This window comes from Chinchilla lanigera, unplaced genomic scaffold (genome assembly GCF_000276665.1).
Source record: "Chinchilla lanigera isolate Chin_1 unplaced genomic scaffold, ChiLan1.0 scaffold00039, whole genome shotgun sequence".
NCBI classification, from domain to species: domain Eukaryota; kingdom Metazoa; phylum Chordata; class Mammalia; order Rodentia; family Chinchillidae; genus Chinchilla; species Chinchilla lanigera.
The window spans coordinates 4,738,828-4,756,734 of NW_004955440.1; the positions used below are offsets into that span (position 1 = coordinate 4,738,828).

At 36.8% G+C, this 17,907-nt stretch overlaps 1 protein-coding gene across 1 annotated transcript in view; it reads left to right on the forward strand.

Annotated features, from left to right (window-relative positions):
• The window catches only part of Thsd7b (thrombospondin, type I, domain containing 7B), a 780,466-nt gene that overhangs the window by 684,331 nt on the left and 78,228 nt on the right, over window positions 1-17,907 (forward strand). Inside the window, exons 16-17 of the mRNA XM_013517433.1 lie at window positions 5,556-5,689; window positions 11,533-11,683. Coding sequence (XP_013372887.1) covers window positions 5,556-5,689; window positions 11,533-11,683 — 285 coding nt within the window. The remainder of the gene's footprint in view (window positions 1-5,555; window positions 5,690-11,532; window positions 11,684-17,907) is intronic.

The window sequence follows — 17,907 nt, forward strand, 5'->3', positions numbered from 1 at the left end:
CCCCATCCAGTAACATATTTCCATTTATAAAACTATAATAATGTAATAAGCACCAACAAAACAGCAGTATGCAAAAGCTAGAACATAAAAGACTGCTAGTGGAAGAAATTGGGTGCCTGGGTAGTTGGTTGTCATTCTTCGATGCCCTTCTGCATTATTGCAGTTTGTAGGTGTTTCTGATCCTCCAGATAAGATTCCCTGCCTGGGGAACAAGGGTTTTAGTGACACAATTCTCACAGTTCTTATGGAGCAGCCTCTCCTTTACTAAGCAGCTCCTTTCACAGTTTGATGACCTTGTGATTACAATTCTTCACCTAAGTCTGATAAGGACCAAGTTTTCATCATTGCTGCCTTTTTGTCCTTTGTGGTTTGTTAAATGGCCATTTCTGGTTTCATTGAGTGGGCTTGTTTTCTTTAGAAAATTAAATGAGGGACTTAAAAATATTTTTTAATTCAAAGAATACTAAGGACTTACCCTCACCCACATCCTATGATATAAAGAATTACTGAAAACAGTTTCTACATGCCTAAGACTTACAAATTATTTTTTCCCATAGACACATAAACAGTGATGGTCCAAGTATGACATTGACTAGGATCAAGAGCATATTTTATTAGATATCTTACCATTAATTGTACAAAATATCCAACACTTGCAACCTAAAAGAGGAGAGGTTGATTATGGCTCACAGTTTCAGGGAATTTAGTCCATGGTTGGCAGACCAGAGAGGGGAAAGGGATGGAAAATGATCGTGACAGAGGAGAGTTCAACCCAAGACAGCCAGGAAGCAGAGAAAGAAAAGAGGAGCTAGCGACATATACCCTTCCAGGTTTTGCCTCAGTGACCTCACCTCTAACCAGACCCCACCACCTGAGGGCCACGTCAACTACAAACTTATCAGTGGACTTATCTATTGATGAATACAGTGCCCTCATGTTCTAATCACCTTCTAAACACATGAGATTTTTAGGGAACATATTAGATCTAAATCATAATATTCTCCATCTGGCCCCCAGAGAAACTTAGGCCATAACATTATGCAAAATGTATTTAGCCTATCTCTGAGTCACCATAGTCTTGACATTTCTAGCATTATGATAAAGTGCAAGTCCAAAGCCTCCTCTTAGACTAAAGGGAAATTCTTAGCTATAAAAATCAAAAGAAGATTAAATATTTCCAACATACAGCAGCACTGGATAAACATTCCCATTTCAAAAGACAGAAACAGGCTTAGAAAGGAATCATGTCAAAGCAAGACAAAAATCCCAGGAGGGCAACATTAAATCCTGTAGCTTTATACACAGAACACAAGGCAGGTCATGATGAAATGTGAGCTTTATTTATTTTATTTTTTATTTTTTTTGGTTTTTCTCTGGTACCGGGAACCGAACTCACGACCTTGCGCTTGCCAGGCAGGCGCTTTGCCGCTGAGCTAAATCCCCAGCCCCTGAAATGTGAACTTTAAAAGGCTTGGGCAGCCAGACCCTCATAGCCTTGCTGGTTGCAACCCATATGACTTCTTGTTAGGCAGGCTCTGCTTATTGCCTGTGACTATCCTTGGCAGATATTTCAGATTCCTGCTATCTCCTGCTTTTTGGAGTCTCTACTGTAGTTTCAGCCTCACTCTACAGCTTCACACACCACCCTCTCAGAAGTATTCTTCCTGGCCTTCTTCTGGAAATGGGTGGAGGCCTCTATAACCCCACAACTCTTGCACTCTGCATTCCTGAAACACCAGCACCACTAGGATGATATCAGGTCTGCTCCAATGGGAGTAGCAGCCAGGGTCCCGTGGATAAATGGACTCAAGGATTCACTTTCCTAGGCTTCTCTGAATTGTCTAGGTACCCTGGTTCGCTCTTCTCAAAACAAAGTCTTTCAGAGATGTTTACCCTTTTGATTCTATGAGTGGAAGAATCTGGCCATTTCTGAGATGCCTTCAAATCACCTATCTTATTGCACTGACTCAAAGTATTTGAACTCTTTTTTATGCTGCTCTTTTCAGTAACTGTGCTTTCCCTTTCCCCAACTTTGCAGGCACTTCTTTCCTGGAAATACAGAAAAATTTTATATCTTTTGGGTCTGCCTTTTGCTTCCAATTCTCACTATATATCTGACTAAAAGCAAACAGCAATACCAGTGCCACAACCTAAACTTTGAGCTGCCTTGAAATTTCCTCTGCCTGATCAAATAATCTGCCAGCTTTAAATTCAGCCTTACATGAAGTCTTAGGACATGGAAAAAAATGTAGACAAATTCTTTGTCCTACTGAAGCATGCATGGGCTCTAGTCCAGTTTCCAGTACAATCCTCATTCTAATTTAAAACCCCATGAGCCTGGCTTTTACTATGCATGTTCTTGTAGCATTCTAGTTTTCATAGGTCTTACCAGAATCTCACCAGTCTCTGCTAACAGCATTTTAAGTCACATTATTGGGTACAGTAACAGAAATGGCCACACAACTGGAACTAATTTTCTAGGTTAATCATTTCCCCTACAATGGTACAAAGCACCCAAGATCAATGACTTAGAGGAGGAGGGGTTTATTGTGGCTCACAGTTCAGGAAATTCAGTCCATGATTAGTGGACTCTAAAGCAGAAATGGCACGGCAGCTGGGCATGGAAGAGGAAACGGCTCTGCTCATGGCAGCCTAGAAGCAGAAAGTGAAGCGAGGAGCCAGGGACAAGAACACACCCTTTCAGTTCACATGACAGTGACCTGTCTTTAACCAGGTCCCACCTCATAGCAGCAAGTCAAAATGAACTCATCAGTTTAGACCTTTTAGGACTAAAGCATAACATTTTTGGGTTTACTACCAAATAACAGGGCTCATTTCCAGAGGATGTCTCTTCTAAAATCACGCTAGAACTTGTTTTCCAGGTAGATCTTAATTTTGAGAAGATGTGATATGCAGGTATGTAGTGTATAAATTAAGAACCTATTCTCTCTGTATTACTTAAGGTCCAAAATGGTCATAAATTGTTAGGAATAAGGTGAGAAAAAGAGCAAAAATAGTGACAAGAGATACACAAAGAATCAAGGTAAAGACTTTGAAATGTGCTTGGTGCACCAGCAGCATATAATATGGTCCTAACCATCACCACTGCCCTAGATCCATGCATGTGCACCCTGATGTTCTGATCTATGGGGGGAGGATTTACTTGGGCTTTGATAGGAAGGCAAATATTTTTCAGCCAGAGTAAACAGCATGAAAACATTTCAAATGGTAGATGGGGTAGGGATGTATCTCAGAGGCAGAGCACTTGCTTAGCTTTTTCAAGGTCCTGGGTTCAATCCCTAGTACTGAACAAAAGAAAACAAAACAAAAATGAAAAGTAAATAAACAAACAAAAACCTGTCAGCCATATAAAGGAAAACTAATCCCATGTGGTGGGAAAAATCAATAAGACATTATTTTTTTTTTACTATCAATCAAGAAGATGGTTCAACAGCTTGTTACACAGACCTGTTCTCTATCTCTCAATAGCTTGTCAATGAGGTTAGTTTCTTTGCTACAGGTGCAAATCACTGGAGCATAAAGAATAAAAACAGCAAAACAATACGTGACCAGACATTGAAATGCTGAAAACAAAGGTACAGGAAGCTGAACAATTTTTCGTGTTCCATCTGGCCTTGGGGCTTTGTCAATGGACGTGTGTGTGTATAAGCTCTGCTAGTATTGATAGCTTCAGGAAAAAAATGTGGTTTTCAGAGAGGATGTCCCATCCATTTGCTCTTGGATGAAATGTGGGGAAAATTTCGTCTTAACTTTTTTACCTACCCCTTCTTACATGAAGTTCTTTCATGAAAATACTTTCTTGTATCTCATGTGAAAGCCAAAGAGCTTTATTTAAATTAATATATATTGATATTTATTGAAGCATTTACAGAAAGAACCCAGAGAAAGCATGATCTTCACGGTGTGTTCAGACCAACTAAATCTTGGTGGCTTAGCTCCGTTTTTGAGTATCTGCTCAGCTGGGGTCATGCTTTTTCATTTTTATAGCTTCTTCTTTTCTCATTATATCATGTAGTTTTGGGAAAAGACTTTCCTCAGTTATAAGTTATCACCTCCTCATCCTAGTAGGAATGGCTTCTGATCCCTTCATTCCATTCTTGTCGGCCTTCAACCATGAAATGTTATTCTTTTATTACATAACTTCTTCCTTTCTTCATACCCACGCTATTTTCCTGTCTTTGATTTCGCCTTCACATATTCTTTACCTTGCAGTTTCTCTTTTCCTTGTGAGCTCTTTGTGAGATAGCCAAATAGAACCCCATGGTTAAAAATAGTTTCTGACAGCATTGTGATTCCTAGGAAGTAGTCTTACAAATCACCTTTTCTCATTTGATTTCCAGCTAACATGCTGACAGAGCTCCAATCTTGTTTTCTGATTATCCCATTACATAGTGCTTTCCCTTGCATTTAGTGGAAACGTACACGCAATGGTTCTGCTTGGAGAGCTCTGCCTAGTCATCATTTACAATTTTATGGAATTACAAAGGCAAAAGGAGAAAAGGACTGGTACTTAAATTCCTATTTAAGAGAAAAAGCATTAATTAACTGTACTGATCGTAGACTGAGCCACTCTTTATCAGTATGCCAATACTAGAGCCACCTTTTTATCTAGAGCACGAAATCACACAATGAAGCAGTTTTCTTTTTTTATCCTTACATAGGGAGAAGGTTGTGCTCCACCTTGAAGAACAATGACTGCTAAATGCAATCTCTAATAGACAGGCAAACTCAATTAACTGCCCATTAGGATACAATTTCACAAAAATGTCACCACAAACAAATGCATAGGAAGCAATCTAAAAATTCACTAAATGTCCTCATTGTTTTTACCATAAACTTATAAATATTCATAGTTAGTCATCCTGCAGAACCACTACCATTTTCGCACTTTGTTTTGTGGATTGGGGTGTGTGTGTGTGTGTGTGTGTGTGTGTGTGTATGCAAGTGGTTTTGCTATGCTCTGAAAACATCCTACAAATAACTACATTCATATGAAACCACAATGCCCAAGAGGCTAAATGATTGCCTGTTAGCATTGATCACTTGGGGGCATAGAAAGAAATTTCCTGTGCATACAATACCACTTTTCTTATGTACTCAAAGAACACCTTATATTCAAGAGTAAATTTCCCTTATATACATTTGTTTCAATTGACATGTTAAAGTACATCTGAGAATAAAATATACCATGTAATTGAGAGCTGGGCCATCCACTAGACACTGTGTGAACTCTTTGAGGAAATGAAATGATAATAGAATTCCTGTTCATGGTTCTAGGAAATGACTGTCTTTTGTTATTGTCTTTAAAGGCATACCATCTTATTTTAGTTGATTTCCTCCATAAACTTCTTTAGGCAAGTCAATAAATTCACAGAAATCAAATATATTTTGCTTTTGGGGAATGTAATTTGGCTTTTGGTGCCAGAGTGTCTGTAGTTTCTTGGATATGTCCAATAGGCATTTCTGAAAGGTAGGCTATTCTTCAGTGACTTGGATAGTTCCACATCATTTCTTTCCTTTCCTGTCTTTGGCAGGTGCATGAAGCTGTGCCGTGTTACAGTGAGTGCAATCAGTACTCCTGGGTTGTGGAACACTGGTCTCCATGCAAAATCAACAATGAGCTGAGGTCTCCACGCTGTGGAAGAGGAACACAGACTAGGAAAATCAGGTATGTGAAAATGGAGGGGCTTGGGAAGTGCAGGCAGCAGAGCTTACATATTTTTTCATAAAACCAACACGGTTGCTTATCTAGTTTTCATACACACACCCTGGCTTTTCCTCAACTTTGAAACTCCCACAGACGCATATGCTGCCCACTTGCTGTGTGGATAGTTGGATTCCCTCTGCCGTGCAGCCTTTACCACTCCTGCACCCCAGTCTTTACCACTCCTGCAGCCCATCTTGCGGTGAAGTCAGCACTGATTTCATGGCCACTGCCATTAACACGTTAGATATTGATGATTGTATTTCTAGTGCATTTTGGACCATAAGTGTGAGGATTAGAATGCAGGGCCTTCCCAGAGCTACACCTCCAAATACATTTTTCTGAGACTAGGTCTCACTAAATTGCACAGACTGAAGGCATGCACCACCACACTTGGCTTAGGGAGCCAGTGTATTGGAAAGGTCAGTACAAGTCCCCACAATGAACCTTAGAAACAAAAACTCTGAGGATACCTATGAGTAGTAACTATACAATTTAATATAAGAAGAGAACTTCTCCGAAAGATTAGTGAATACTGAATTGTTCACTGTGGGAGTTTGTTTCAAGATATCGTTTTGTAAACATAGTGGAGGTAGTCAAAGGTTATGCTAGTTCTGAATTTGTCAAGTTGGCCTATACAGAAATAACTCAGGGAGAGGGAAGAAAGGTTTTCTTTTCCTCTCTTAAGGATAATGGCAGTAAGTACTAAAGACTGAACAAGAAAAAAGTTAAAATACTGCTACATAGTAATTAGTATGTAGAATAGGAAGAAAACCTAGCATAGTCAACTATTCAATTGCATAAACATCGTATACCATTTTGCCAGATTTAGAAAATTCCACGGAGGAAGCTCCCTTGGAGAGTCTTATGCTCAAGGTCTCACAAACTTTGGGCTTTGATTTTTTTTCTTTGAAATTTCATATCTCCTGTGTCTCATGCTCACATGGTTTTGAAAAGTGACAGATCAATCCAGTTTATAAAATGCTATGCAAATGAGGCCATTCTTGCCGCTTCTGTACAGTATTAATGGACCATCGAAAAAAAAAGTTGTAAGGACACAAACTGCCCCTGACAGAATCATGGCAGTTAATTGAGGACTCAGCTCAATCCTACAGAACTTGACATAATAAAAGCAACCCAACTATTCAGTATTACTCTGCGATAAGCTCATCATGCCTCCTACCAGATGCATGTGTCAAATGTCCAGCCCTAGAATATCAGAATGTGATTGGACTTGGAGGTAAAGGAGACAAAGAAGTAATGAAAGTAAAACAGGGTCATTAGCATGGCTCATACTCCACTCTGATTGATGGCCTCATAAGAAGAGCAGATTAACATACAGGCATAGAAGATAGACCACATGAAGATACAGGGGAAAGATGGCTATGTGCAAGCCAAAGAGAGAGGCCTCAGAGGAAACCAATCCTAACTGTACCTTGAATTCAGATCTTTACCCTCCATAATTGGTAAAAACAAATTTCTGATGCTCACTGTATAACATATTTTGAGTATATGATTGCATATATGTGAGGCAAATCTCGCAGGCATCTTGCATTCCAAACTATTTTTGACCTTAAGAAGACCTTTTAATAAGGAATAAAACAGCTAATCTGTTCTGTCTCTTAAAACCTCCAAACTGAAGAATACCTTCATGATTCATCCATGACTGCAGCATTGATCAGTTCAAAACACAGGATTATTAATATTCTATGCATTAGACTCTGATCTATGCAAAGAAGATGAAATAGTGAACAAAAAAGTTTTTGTTCTCAAACCACTTATAATGGCAGAAAAAGAATAAATTCATGAATTAATTCATAGTGGAATGTCTTTGCTATGAAATGCCAAGAAGAAAAATAAAACTGGCTTGGAATCATAGGGGCACCATTTTGGAGAGTTTAGTCAACAAAATGATATTTGAGCAGAAACCTGAATAAAATGAGAGAGCTGAATGCATATAAGTATCTCTAAAAAGAGAATTCCAGTGAAGAAGGTATATGTTAAGGAAACCCATTTTGGGCTTGTTGGAAGGATATCTAGATGTTTTGTATGGCTGGTGCCAGTACTTAAATCCTATCATATATTCTAAAACAAGGTAAGGGTTTAGCATATTATTCTCACTACAACATAAAGCCGTGAAACTATGGAAGGATTGAGGGTAGTGGGGGAATGACATGCTCCTGCTTATGTTTGAAAAGGACGTTAATAGATATGATATACAAAAGATAGTGTAGTGTGTCACATAGAAATAATAATGTAGGTTTGAGGCCACTGCAGAATTCTAGGTGAGAGAGGTTGATGTTTGGATTGGAATTAGTATAATTAAGGTGATGAGAAGGTCAAATTTGGAATATACTTTGAATGTATGAAACAGAATTTGCTAATAAAATGATTGTAGATTAGAGGAAAAAGACACATGAAGGATGACTGCTAATTTTTATGGCCTAAGCATCTGTAGATTTGAGAGTAACATTTGTGGAGTTAAGAAATATTAGAAGCAGGTTTGAGAAAAAAGCAAAACTTAGCTATGAACACAATAAATTTGATATGCTATTAGCTTCTCAACAGCCATAATGCAGGTTACATTGAGGGGAGAGATTGAAAATATAAATTTGGGTAGCGTTAGCTTATCAATTTAGTATAAAGAGATAAGATTTGAGCCCTGCAGAACTGTAACTTTCATAAGGTGGAAAGATTCAAGAGAATGATTCTACAAATGAGACTGGGAAAAAGCCAGGGGACTAAGAGGAAAACTAAGAAAATAGGAAGACAAGCAAGAGCAGTTTTCAAGAAAAGTATAGCAATCAATTGTTTCAAATATTTTTGAATTGAGTGAGATAAGAACTGACCATTGGACGTGGCAGTGGGGAAGCTGCTGGTAATTTTGGTAAGAGGTTTCTCTGCTGTGGCAATCAAAGCATGATTGAAGTATATTCAGAAGTAATAACGGAGGGGAGGGAAGGAAGCATTGATAGCAAATATAGAATAGTGTACAGCAATTTCACAATGAGTCTGAGTAGAAATGAATTGATGGCTGAAGGGAAATAGGCAGGGTATGCAGCTCAGTGAGACACGTGTTAGAATGTAGCCAGCAGAATTGTATATAAGTTTTTAGGGCTTAAGCAATTAAGACAGTGATTTTTGTTTCAGTATGTAAACTTAAACTCCCGTGTTCAATATGGTATCCCTCTTAAGTGTACCACATTCTGTATTCCAAAGATATTCTGTGCATGGCCCTCTCTAGATAATAAATCTACAGGGGGGCTGGGGATTTAGCTCAGGGGTACAGTGCCTGCCTGGTAAGTGCAAGGTCAAGAGTTCGATTCCCAGTACTGAGAAAATAAATCTACAGGGATAGAAAAGGAGCAATCAATTACTTAGCTATATGTGAGGAGCTAGGTACTTATTAACCATATTTTCAACAAGCCTTCCAGTTATCTGGCCCCCTCTTTACTCCATGTCCAGATATTCTTAGAATCACAAATTTTGGAATACTTTTATATGATTTGTGGCATAAATGTTGTTATTTTAATGTTGTCACTTGAAGGTATGGTTTACAGCTGTCTAAGATGTGTTAAAGTAGTTCATGAGTCCATTTATTTTCCACTTACCATGCTCTGTCCTGTTCTTCATCTTATAGTGAAATGACTTTCCATCTATCAGTACTATTATTATTACTTCGGTAACAAGTTTCTTTATTACAGCTTTTGCGGCATTTTGAAAGCCAACAAAAACTAATCCACGAGAACATTTGCTATCATTAACAAGAAATCTTACCTCTTCTTTCCCAGTGAAATGATACAAGAACATCAGCTGGGGAGGAAGGAAGCAAAGCAATTTTAAGTGTTTTCAGCTTGTTCAGGGAAAGCCATCCCATGGACTTTCCTTCCCCTATTGACCATAATCATACAAGAAATTGAAGTCTGTAGCAGAGTCTATGCCATGGCTCCCTGTATTAGAAGGCATTACTTAGATCTCTCCCTCTTCTACTCCCTGATAACCTCCATTATGAAATTTCTAGTATTGCATTGCTTAACAGCTAATAGAGCTTGTTTTACTTTCTATCACATGTTTGGCTGTTTAGCAAATTACCTTGTTTCCTTTCACTATTTTTAATGTTTGTGCAGAAGAAACTCCCCTGATATAGGATAATCCGTTAGAACAGCATGATTTGAGGAACACCAGAGCTCCCCACATAACACTGTTAAAATGCGTACCCTTACCTTGACATTATATCAAAGTTAGCAGATCAGCGAATGATATCATTAACCTCATCACCATTGCCATTTTTAACTTTGTCTTTTTCAATAGCACTGGAATAATACATCAGGGAAAATGTCTTTTTTCACCCCAGTTTTGTACTCCAACATCCACACAAGACCCTCATAAACCCAAAGAATATTTACTAAGTACATCATTATTAACAAATAATGTTATATCCCAATACCTAAGGAAAGTGCCTTGCACATGGTAAGTTTATATTAAATAATGTCAAAAAATAAATTTCTAACTGAACTATAAGTATAGAGAAATACTAGCAGCAGAGGGACATATTTGGGAGAATTTCAAGCTGCAAGCCAACCTGTGTTACATACTTGTATAACCAAAAGTCAAAAAACAAAATAGCACCAAAAGTATGTAAACCTAAACCCCTATCAGTCGCTCAGCATTCCCGCAAGCGTAACCACTCTTCTGAATTCTGACACCATGGATTATTGTTGGCATTTTATAAAAACCTTTATATGAATGGAAATATAGACTATATTTTGTTTTGTGTCTCTCTGTCTTTGTTCAACATTACAAGCATTTTATGTCATAATACTCTATGTATTCTCATCATTTGATAGCATTTAACCCAATGGATTTAGTACAAAGTATTTATCTCTTCTAACTTACTTAGCAAATTTCTTAGTCACTGAACATTTGAACTGTTTCTGGCTTAGTAGGTTATGAATAATGCTACTATAAACATTTTCAATCAGTTTTCATTTTTGTTTGGATCTGCACTTTTTCACATTCTCATACAAATGCTAGGTAACACAAGGTAGATACTAACTACCAGTTTTCAAAATAAGAACACTTACAGGTACTCTACAGTTTTGCTTACTTGTGGTATTTTCCAAATATGTGATTTAAGTGTTTTGGGAAGGATACATAGTAGTATAACACTGTGGTTTTAGTATGATTGAGTCTTCACTATCCTATCCATAACATGACCACTTATCTCACAGGTACAGAGCAGGGTAAGCAACAATATTGTGTCCCTGTGCTCTGTGCTCCTATGCTGAATGACAGTACTTCCTCATTGCTCTTTGGCTATGGGAGCAAACATCTAAAATGAAATGTAAAAACTGCCTGAAAGAATGATGTATTCAATTATTTTTCATATTGCTTTGCTATGCCCTTAAATGTGGGGGACAAAGTTTAGGGTGGTTTTGGGCAAGGTGCTGGGGAAGGGCAGGCGAGCCAGAGAAAGTATGAAGTCTCCAGCTATTGCAACGTGGTTGATCTATTCATAGAAGCCAGTAAGACATTTTCCGATGAAAGGAACATTTCCTCAGTGCTCACATTGAGTGAATACATTCTAGGTCTCTTGAGACTGGGAGTTCTTTGAGGATAACCACTGTCCCTAGTTTTCCAGTGTGCTCATCGGTTTGTGAAGTAAAATGTGCTGTACTGACTCATCACTCAATAACGGCCCATTTAATGATCTCTGAACAGTCAGTAGTTATGATACAGCATAATTATCTTAAATTTGTTCTCCACCATTGTAAAGAATCAAGCCACCTTGTGGTCTCCCCTCACAGATGTGTGAATACTGCTGACAATGAAGGGGAAGCAGTGGATCAAAACCTGTGCAACCAGGAAGAAGCACCCCCAGAAACCCAGTCCTGTTCTCTCCTATGTCCCAGTGAATGTGTCATGTCTGAGTGGGGAACGTGGAGCCAATGTCCACAGGTAATTCCTTTCCCTTTGTCAGTGCCCTAATTCTCTAGTGCTGCCTTTGCTGTTTCTTTCTGTTCATTCACAATGCTGCTTTCCAAACCATTCTTCAAGTAACGTGGGAAAATAATTTTTCCTGAGAAAGCCTAAAAAAATTTTTTTGTGAGATTGAGCAATTTAAAATGTCATTGCTTCTCCTAAGGCCTTTATTATGGGAACATGAAGCAGGAAAATGAACCTGTAATGATCACACTAGGATTCAACTGTATCTCCATTGTTAAAGGGGTCTTCTTTACCACCAAAATGATTCTTATTATATAATCTCTTTGTTATGTTCCATTTTTTATTCTGACAGAATCAATTATACCTTAAGAGTTCAACTCCACTATGGAGTTTTGGGTCTTTTACTGAAGATCTGTTTTTGCCTTTTGCTGTTTTTCTGAAGACAAGGTGTTTCTTTTCTGTGCTTTCACTTCTTCCAGGCCTGACAAAGAAAAAAACATTTGCTTAACTCCAAAGCATTTGCCTGTATTTTTCTTCTTTTTAAAAATGGAAGCATTACAGACATATGGAAAAAGTTCTCCAACTAGCATACTCTAAATTAACATTTCCAGAAGATAAATTCTGATCCTTTAAACTTATATTTCTGTATAAAGATGGAAGAAAGAGAAAGTGGGGATTAGGAATATATTGGAAATAGTAAGAAGGAAAGAACAAGGATTAAATTGAATTTAACTATCATACTGACAATTTGTTGGAAGACAATGGAAACCTTTTTAAGAAAGTGGAAACTATCTTTGAAATCAGTTAACAGCCTACATTTGCAGTTTTAATTATTGATTTCTTATTAAGTATTTCAACCTTAAGAGATATTCCACTGCCCTTTTTATATTTTATTTGGTGAGTTCTGAGGCCAGTGGAATATTAAGATTAAGAGAAACTAATAAAAAAAGTACTTGTAGGGTGGGATGGTTGTATTACTAATTCATTTATTTTCTGAGTAACTTTAGTGTAATGAAAATTAACATTTATTGACCAAAGAGTATGTAAAACCTTCTGCTTTTAGACCTTGCATTAATGTTCCTATATAAGTACTATTATTAGTACATTGTTCAGCTGAAGAAAGTGATGTTTAGAAAACCTAAGTAATTTTGCAAAATTCCACACTTAACAAAAGATGATTTTAGAAAGGATCTGATTCTGCTCTGCGAATATAGAGCTTTTTCCCTTACATAGTTGGTTCATTTGCTTACTTTGGAAGAATTAAGATAGACCTAGACTGCATATTTCTCTTTCTTTAAAAGCAAATTAAAATGTTTTAATTGTCTCTTTGATTTTTCTATGACCTAGTACACATATTCACACCTTAAAATGAATGCTAGCATACACTCTGTTAATCAACCTATAAAAGAATTAGCTACCTGAAGAAGTTTAATTAAATATAGAGGTCATGATCGCTCTCATTTCTTCTTCTGATTTACTCAAAGACCCTATTAAGCTCTAATTACTTTGCAATGAAAATGTTGCTCTCTTAAGTCAAAATATCTTTCCAGTGGCCTAAAATATTTATTGTAGGAACATTTCACAAGGTTGCGATTGCTTTTTTGGGTGGAGTGGCTATTTTCTTTCATGTTTGTTCTTCTAACTGTAATCATTCTATTTTTATAGTGTTTAGAAATCAGAAATGAAAAAAGTATTTTAACCTCTTTTCACATGTCTGGAAGATAACATAACCAATTATTCACTTGTCACACTGAAATGAGAGGGATGTTCCTTGAATTGCTTAGGAACTTTCAAAGTTACATAATAATAATAATAATAGTAAGTGTAATAATTGTTGTGATAACAAGAAGAACTTTCATGAGCACCTTTTATGTAGCCAACATTGTGCTGAAACCTTGTAGCACTAAGTATCTTAACAGCACTGTGCTAAGATATTAGAACACTTGTCTGTGGTCACTCAGGTCTCTCTGGCCACGGTGGCCATATTCTCTTTCAAACATCATGCTGCTCTCTATGGAGACTTCAAAATAGAAAAAAAATGAAGAGTAATTGGGCTCATACATGATTATGTTCCTGGTATATTAGCATAATGTTCCTACATCCTAGGAGGTTAGTAAGTCCTTGGTGATGATGACGGTGATCAGAGCAAAGGTAGAAAACTGAATCCCTGTACAGGAAGTTTAATTAGCACTTTCATGTGCACTTCTTGAGGAAACAGAAATAATTATTTCATAATTATTTTCCATACCATATGCAGATGTAAGGATTCTATGTTATTATTTCATCAAATCCTTCTTTGATAGTCTACAGTATATTTTTGTTTTGTTTTGTTTTGTTTTGTTTTGTTTTGTTTACTGTACCAGGGATCGAACTTATGACCTTGTGTTTGCCGGGCAGGTGCTGTGCCACTGAGCTAAATCCCCAGCCCCCAGTATATTTGTTAATGGAACCAATTTCATGTATATGTTTCTTCTCCTGGGGCATTTTTTTAGCATCAAACACATAAATAATCTCACTATGTTTTGAAGTATAATTGTGGTTAGTTACTTAAAATTCTGAGTGACTGGATCCCTTACAAGAAAATGCGGGTAATGAGTCGTTTTCTGTATTACTTAAGTATCAGATATAGTATGTATTAAGTGTATAGTAGAGTGTTGCTTAATATATTAGTATTGATGGAAGGAAGAGGAGGAGGAGGAAAAATGTGGGACAGAAGAAGCCCAGTGTCCCTCATTGTCCACAGTGTGGTGGGCAAGTGGGAGACAAGCAACAGTGAATTTCTTAACTGTATGTTAAATATCTCTTCCCCTACACAAATGTTATTACTTGATCTTTCAGAAATGTAACACTACTTCCTTTACTGAAATATTTATGTTGTGTAATTTTGTAGTTGTTCCAAAACATAAGCCATCAAATAAAAACCTTTGAGTTACTGAGTTACTGACCTGGTAGTCCCGGTCAATTGCCAACCATTTAAAAAAATAAATGTGACAAATATTAAAATTTGTTGTAAGATGATTTTAAATCTGTATGGAATAGAAATATTGAATTTACTGGAAGAGAAAGTAGGCAGAAGTCTAAAAGACATAGATGTAGGTGGAGACTTCATGAACAAAACCTAGAAGAGAAGGGAAATAGTACAAAGAATCAACAAATGGGAATTCACCTTACTAGAAAGGTTTCACACAACAAAAGAAATCACTAACAAAGTGAAAAGACAACCCACAGAGTGGGAAAATTTTTGCCAACTAGCCCTCAGACAAAGGCATTATATCTAGAACATATAAAGAATTGAAAAAAATCATACTCCCCAAATTCAAAGACCCAATCAAAAAATGGGCCTCTGAGATGAATACACACTTCTCAGATGAAGAGATACAAATGGCAAATAAATACATGAAAAAATGTTCAACATCATTAGTCATTTAAGGGACGAAAATTAAAGAAATAGTGAGATTTCATATCACCCCAGAAAGAATGGTTATCATCAAGAAATCAACCAATAATAAGTGCTGGAGGAGCTGTGGGGAAAAACAAATCCTTCTCCACTGTTGGTGGAAGTGTAAAACTGGTAAAACCACTGTGGAAATTTGTGTGGAGATTCCTTCAAAATGTGGATTTTGAGCTATTCCTCTTCTGGATTCCCAGAAGTATTAAAAATATCATACGACAGCTATCTGTGTGCACCCATGTTTATAGCAGCACAATTTGTAGTAGCTAAATCTTGGAAACAACCCAGATGCCCATGAGTAAAGGAATGGATAAAAAAGATTTTTTTTTATATATATAATGGAGTGCTACTCAATCATAAAGAAGAATAAAATTGAGTCTTTTATAGCTAAATGGATGCAACTTGAGACCACACTCATCTTGCTCATAAGTGAAATAAATCAGACCCATATGTGTAAACATTGTATTGTTTCACTAGTGTAAGAAAATGAACAAGTAAATAAGATGGAAATGTACAATAGATTTTGTGAATTGGGAAGAAACTGTTCAAAAGAAAATATGAACTGTGATGGGAGAAAGGGGAAAGGAAGAAAAGGAAAAAGTAAAAAAAATACATATACACAAGTTAGTTATATAGCTAGCTTCTTCTAGTTGTTTAATGGAAAGTTTTATGCTAACATCTTATAGCCAAGATATCATGCCTAGATCTTCTACTCTGAATAACTACTAGGAAGACAACAGTACACAGTGTATCAACTGTTGTAACGGTCCTACTAACCTGTTTTGAAACTTGGTTGCATTGTTATGTTTATCTTTTTTCACTCTCTAAAATAAAATTTTAAAAATACTAAGAGAAATCTGTATGGAGAAGAACAGGAGAGTATAAATGGATCAAGCAAAATCAAACACAATTCAAGAAGAATTTGAAGAACCTGGAAAATCATGCATTTGTTTTTAATTTAATATTCTTACTTTTTATTTCCATAGCACACAAATAAATCATTATTTTTGACTCCAGCTTGCTCACTTTTCTACTGTGCTTTAATTAAAAAAAAAAAAAACAACAACAATGGGCTGGGGACTTAGCTCAGCAGAACAGCGTCTGCCTATTAGATCATGAGTTCAGTTCCCGGTACAAAAAATCATCAATTTTGAAAAAAGCTTATAGAATTGTATACATAAAAATCTTTCCAAAAGTATTTACTCTTTAATGGTATGTTCATGTGCATGTCTAAATCCACATGTATATGCATATACACACAAATGGATATATATGGACATATATACAAACATATGTATGCATATAATTAATAGTTTGCTATTTATTACACAGTGTTCTCTTTTTTCTAATAATTGTTTCCAATTTTAATCCTTATTCAGCACATTTCAAAATTATGCTGAGAGTGTTCATAAAATCACATGTTCTTCAAGAGAGGCTTATAGGTTTCTGGGTGAAGATACTTTGGAACATTTGAAACAGCTCAGACCCTAACACATCTGGAAAAATGTGTGATACTCATTTTGAATATGGTTTCTTCATTTATGCTATTCATTCCTATAGAAATTGTCCATTCAGCAGTACAGGTTTTCTACTTGTGCTCCTCCTTGGACATTTACCAGAGGAATTTCCTAAACAGTGATGCTGACAAGAGAAAGCAAAGATGGTCCTGGAGAAGAATTTTGAAACTGATGTCCATTTTGTAGGAGCAAGCCTTGTAAATTGCCTTCTAGAAAAGTAATTCAGGTCTAGCAAATCAGCTTGAACGTCAGTGGATTCACTTCCAGCTGAATCCTGCAGGGATGGCTAGAACTAGTCCAGCATCCCCCTCAGACAGTGGGACTTGGAGACTCATTGAATAGTAGTCCAAGAAAACCTCAGGATGAAACAGTGACTTGTATCTTTATACTGTCACCAGAACAACTTCTGAAGGATTACAAAGGGAGACTGCAAAGAAACTACATAAGGTTCAAGTGTGATAAATCTGGATTTTATTATAGTCTGATTATTGTATTTCCAAAATATATCTCCCTTCAGTGTTACTGTTTATCTCTTTATACTTGCCAGATCCATTAATGAAAACCAGTGCATAGCTGTGCCGTTATTGCTTCAAGCAAAGACTGTGCTTTAAAATAACACAAGCTAGTTTTCTCATAATTGATCCATAATAAGCATTTGGGGTTAAGAAATATTCCATTTTTTCATGGTGCTTCAGCATTCTTTTGAGGAAAAGCTGTGAGCGGTGACATTTTATTACTGATGAGTTGCCATTTTCCTCATTTAGCAATGCATCTCTAAGTTGCATTTCTGGGAAGCAATTTACCCCAACGTATATTGCCAGGGCTTAGCTCCAAGCATTTCTTCAACCATTTGTAATGGCCTTTAACAAGCACATGGGAACCTGAGATTGTCTTGAGGACATCTAATGGTCAAGACCCTCTAACTGCCTTGTGCTTCTCTTTGACTCACACCTAAAAGCCAGAGGAAGAGAATGGTGATAATTTTCTATAATCTGGACCGCAAATTCTGATTTCTTCTGCTAAACTGATATTGGCACTTGTCAGAAGACAATCATTCATTACTCTGTACGCCCTGCACAATGAGGTTTCATATCACTTAGAGGCGGCCTGATTTGCAGAACCACATGATGCACTCCAGGATGGGAAACTCATTTCATGCATTGGCACAGAAAATGAGAATTTGATAAACAGAGTCTCTGAGCTGCTCCAGTCTTAAAAAATTTAATCTATTTGGTATCATTCTTTCTTAGGTAGCCTAATTTCTTTGA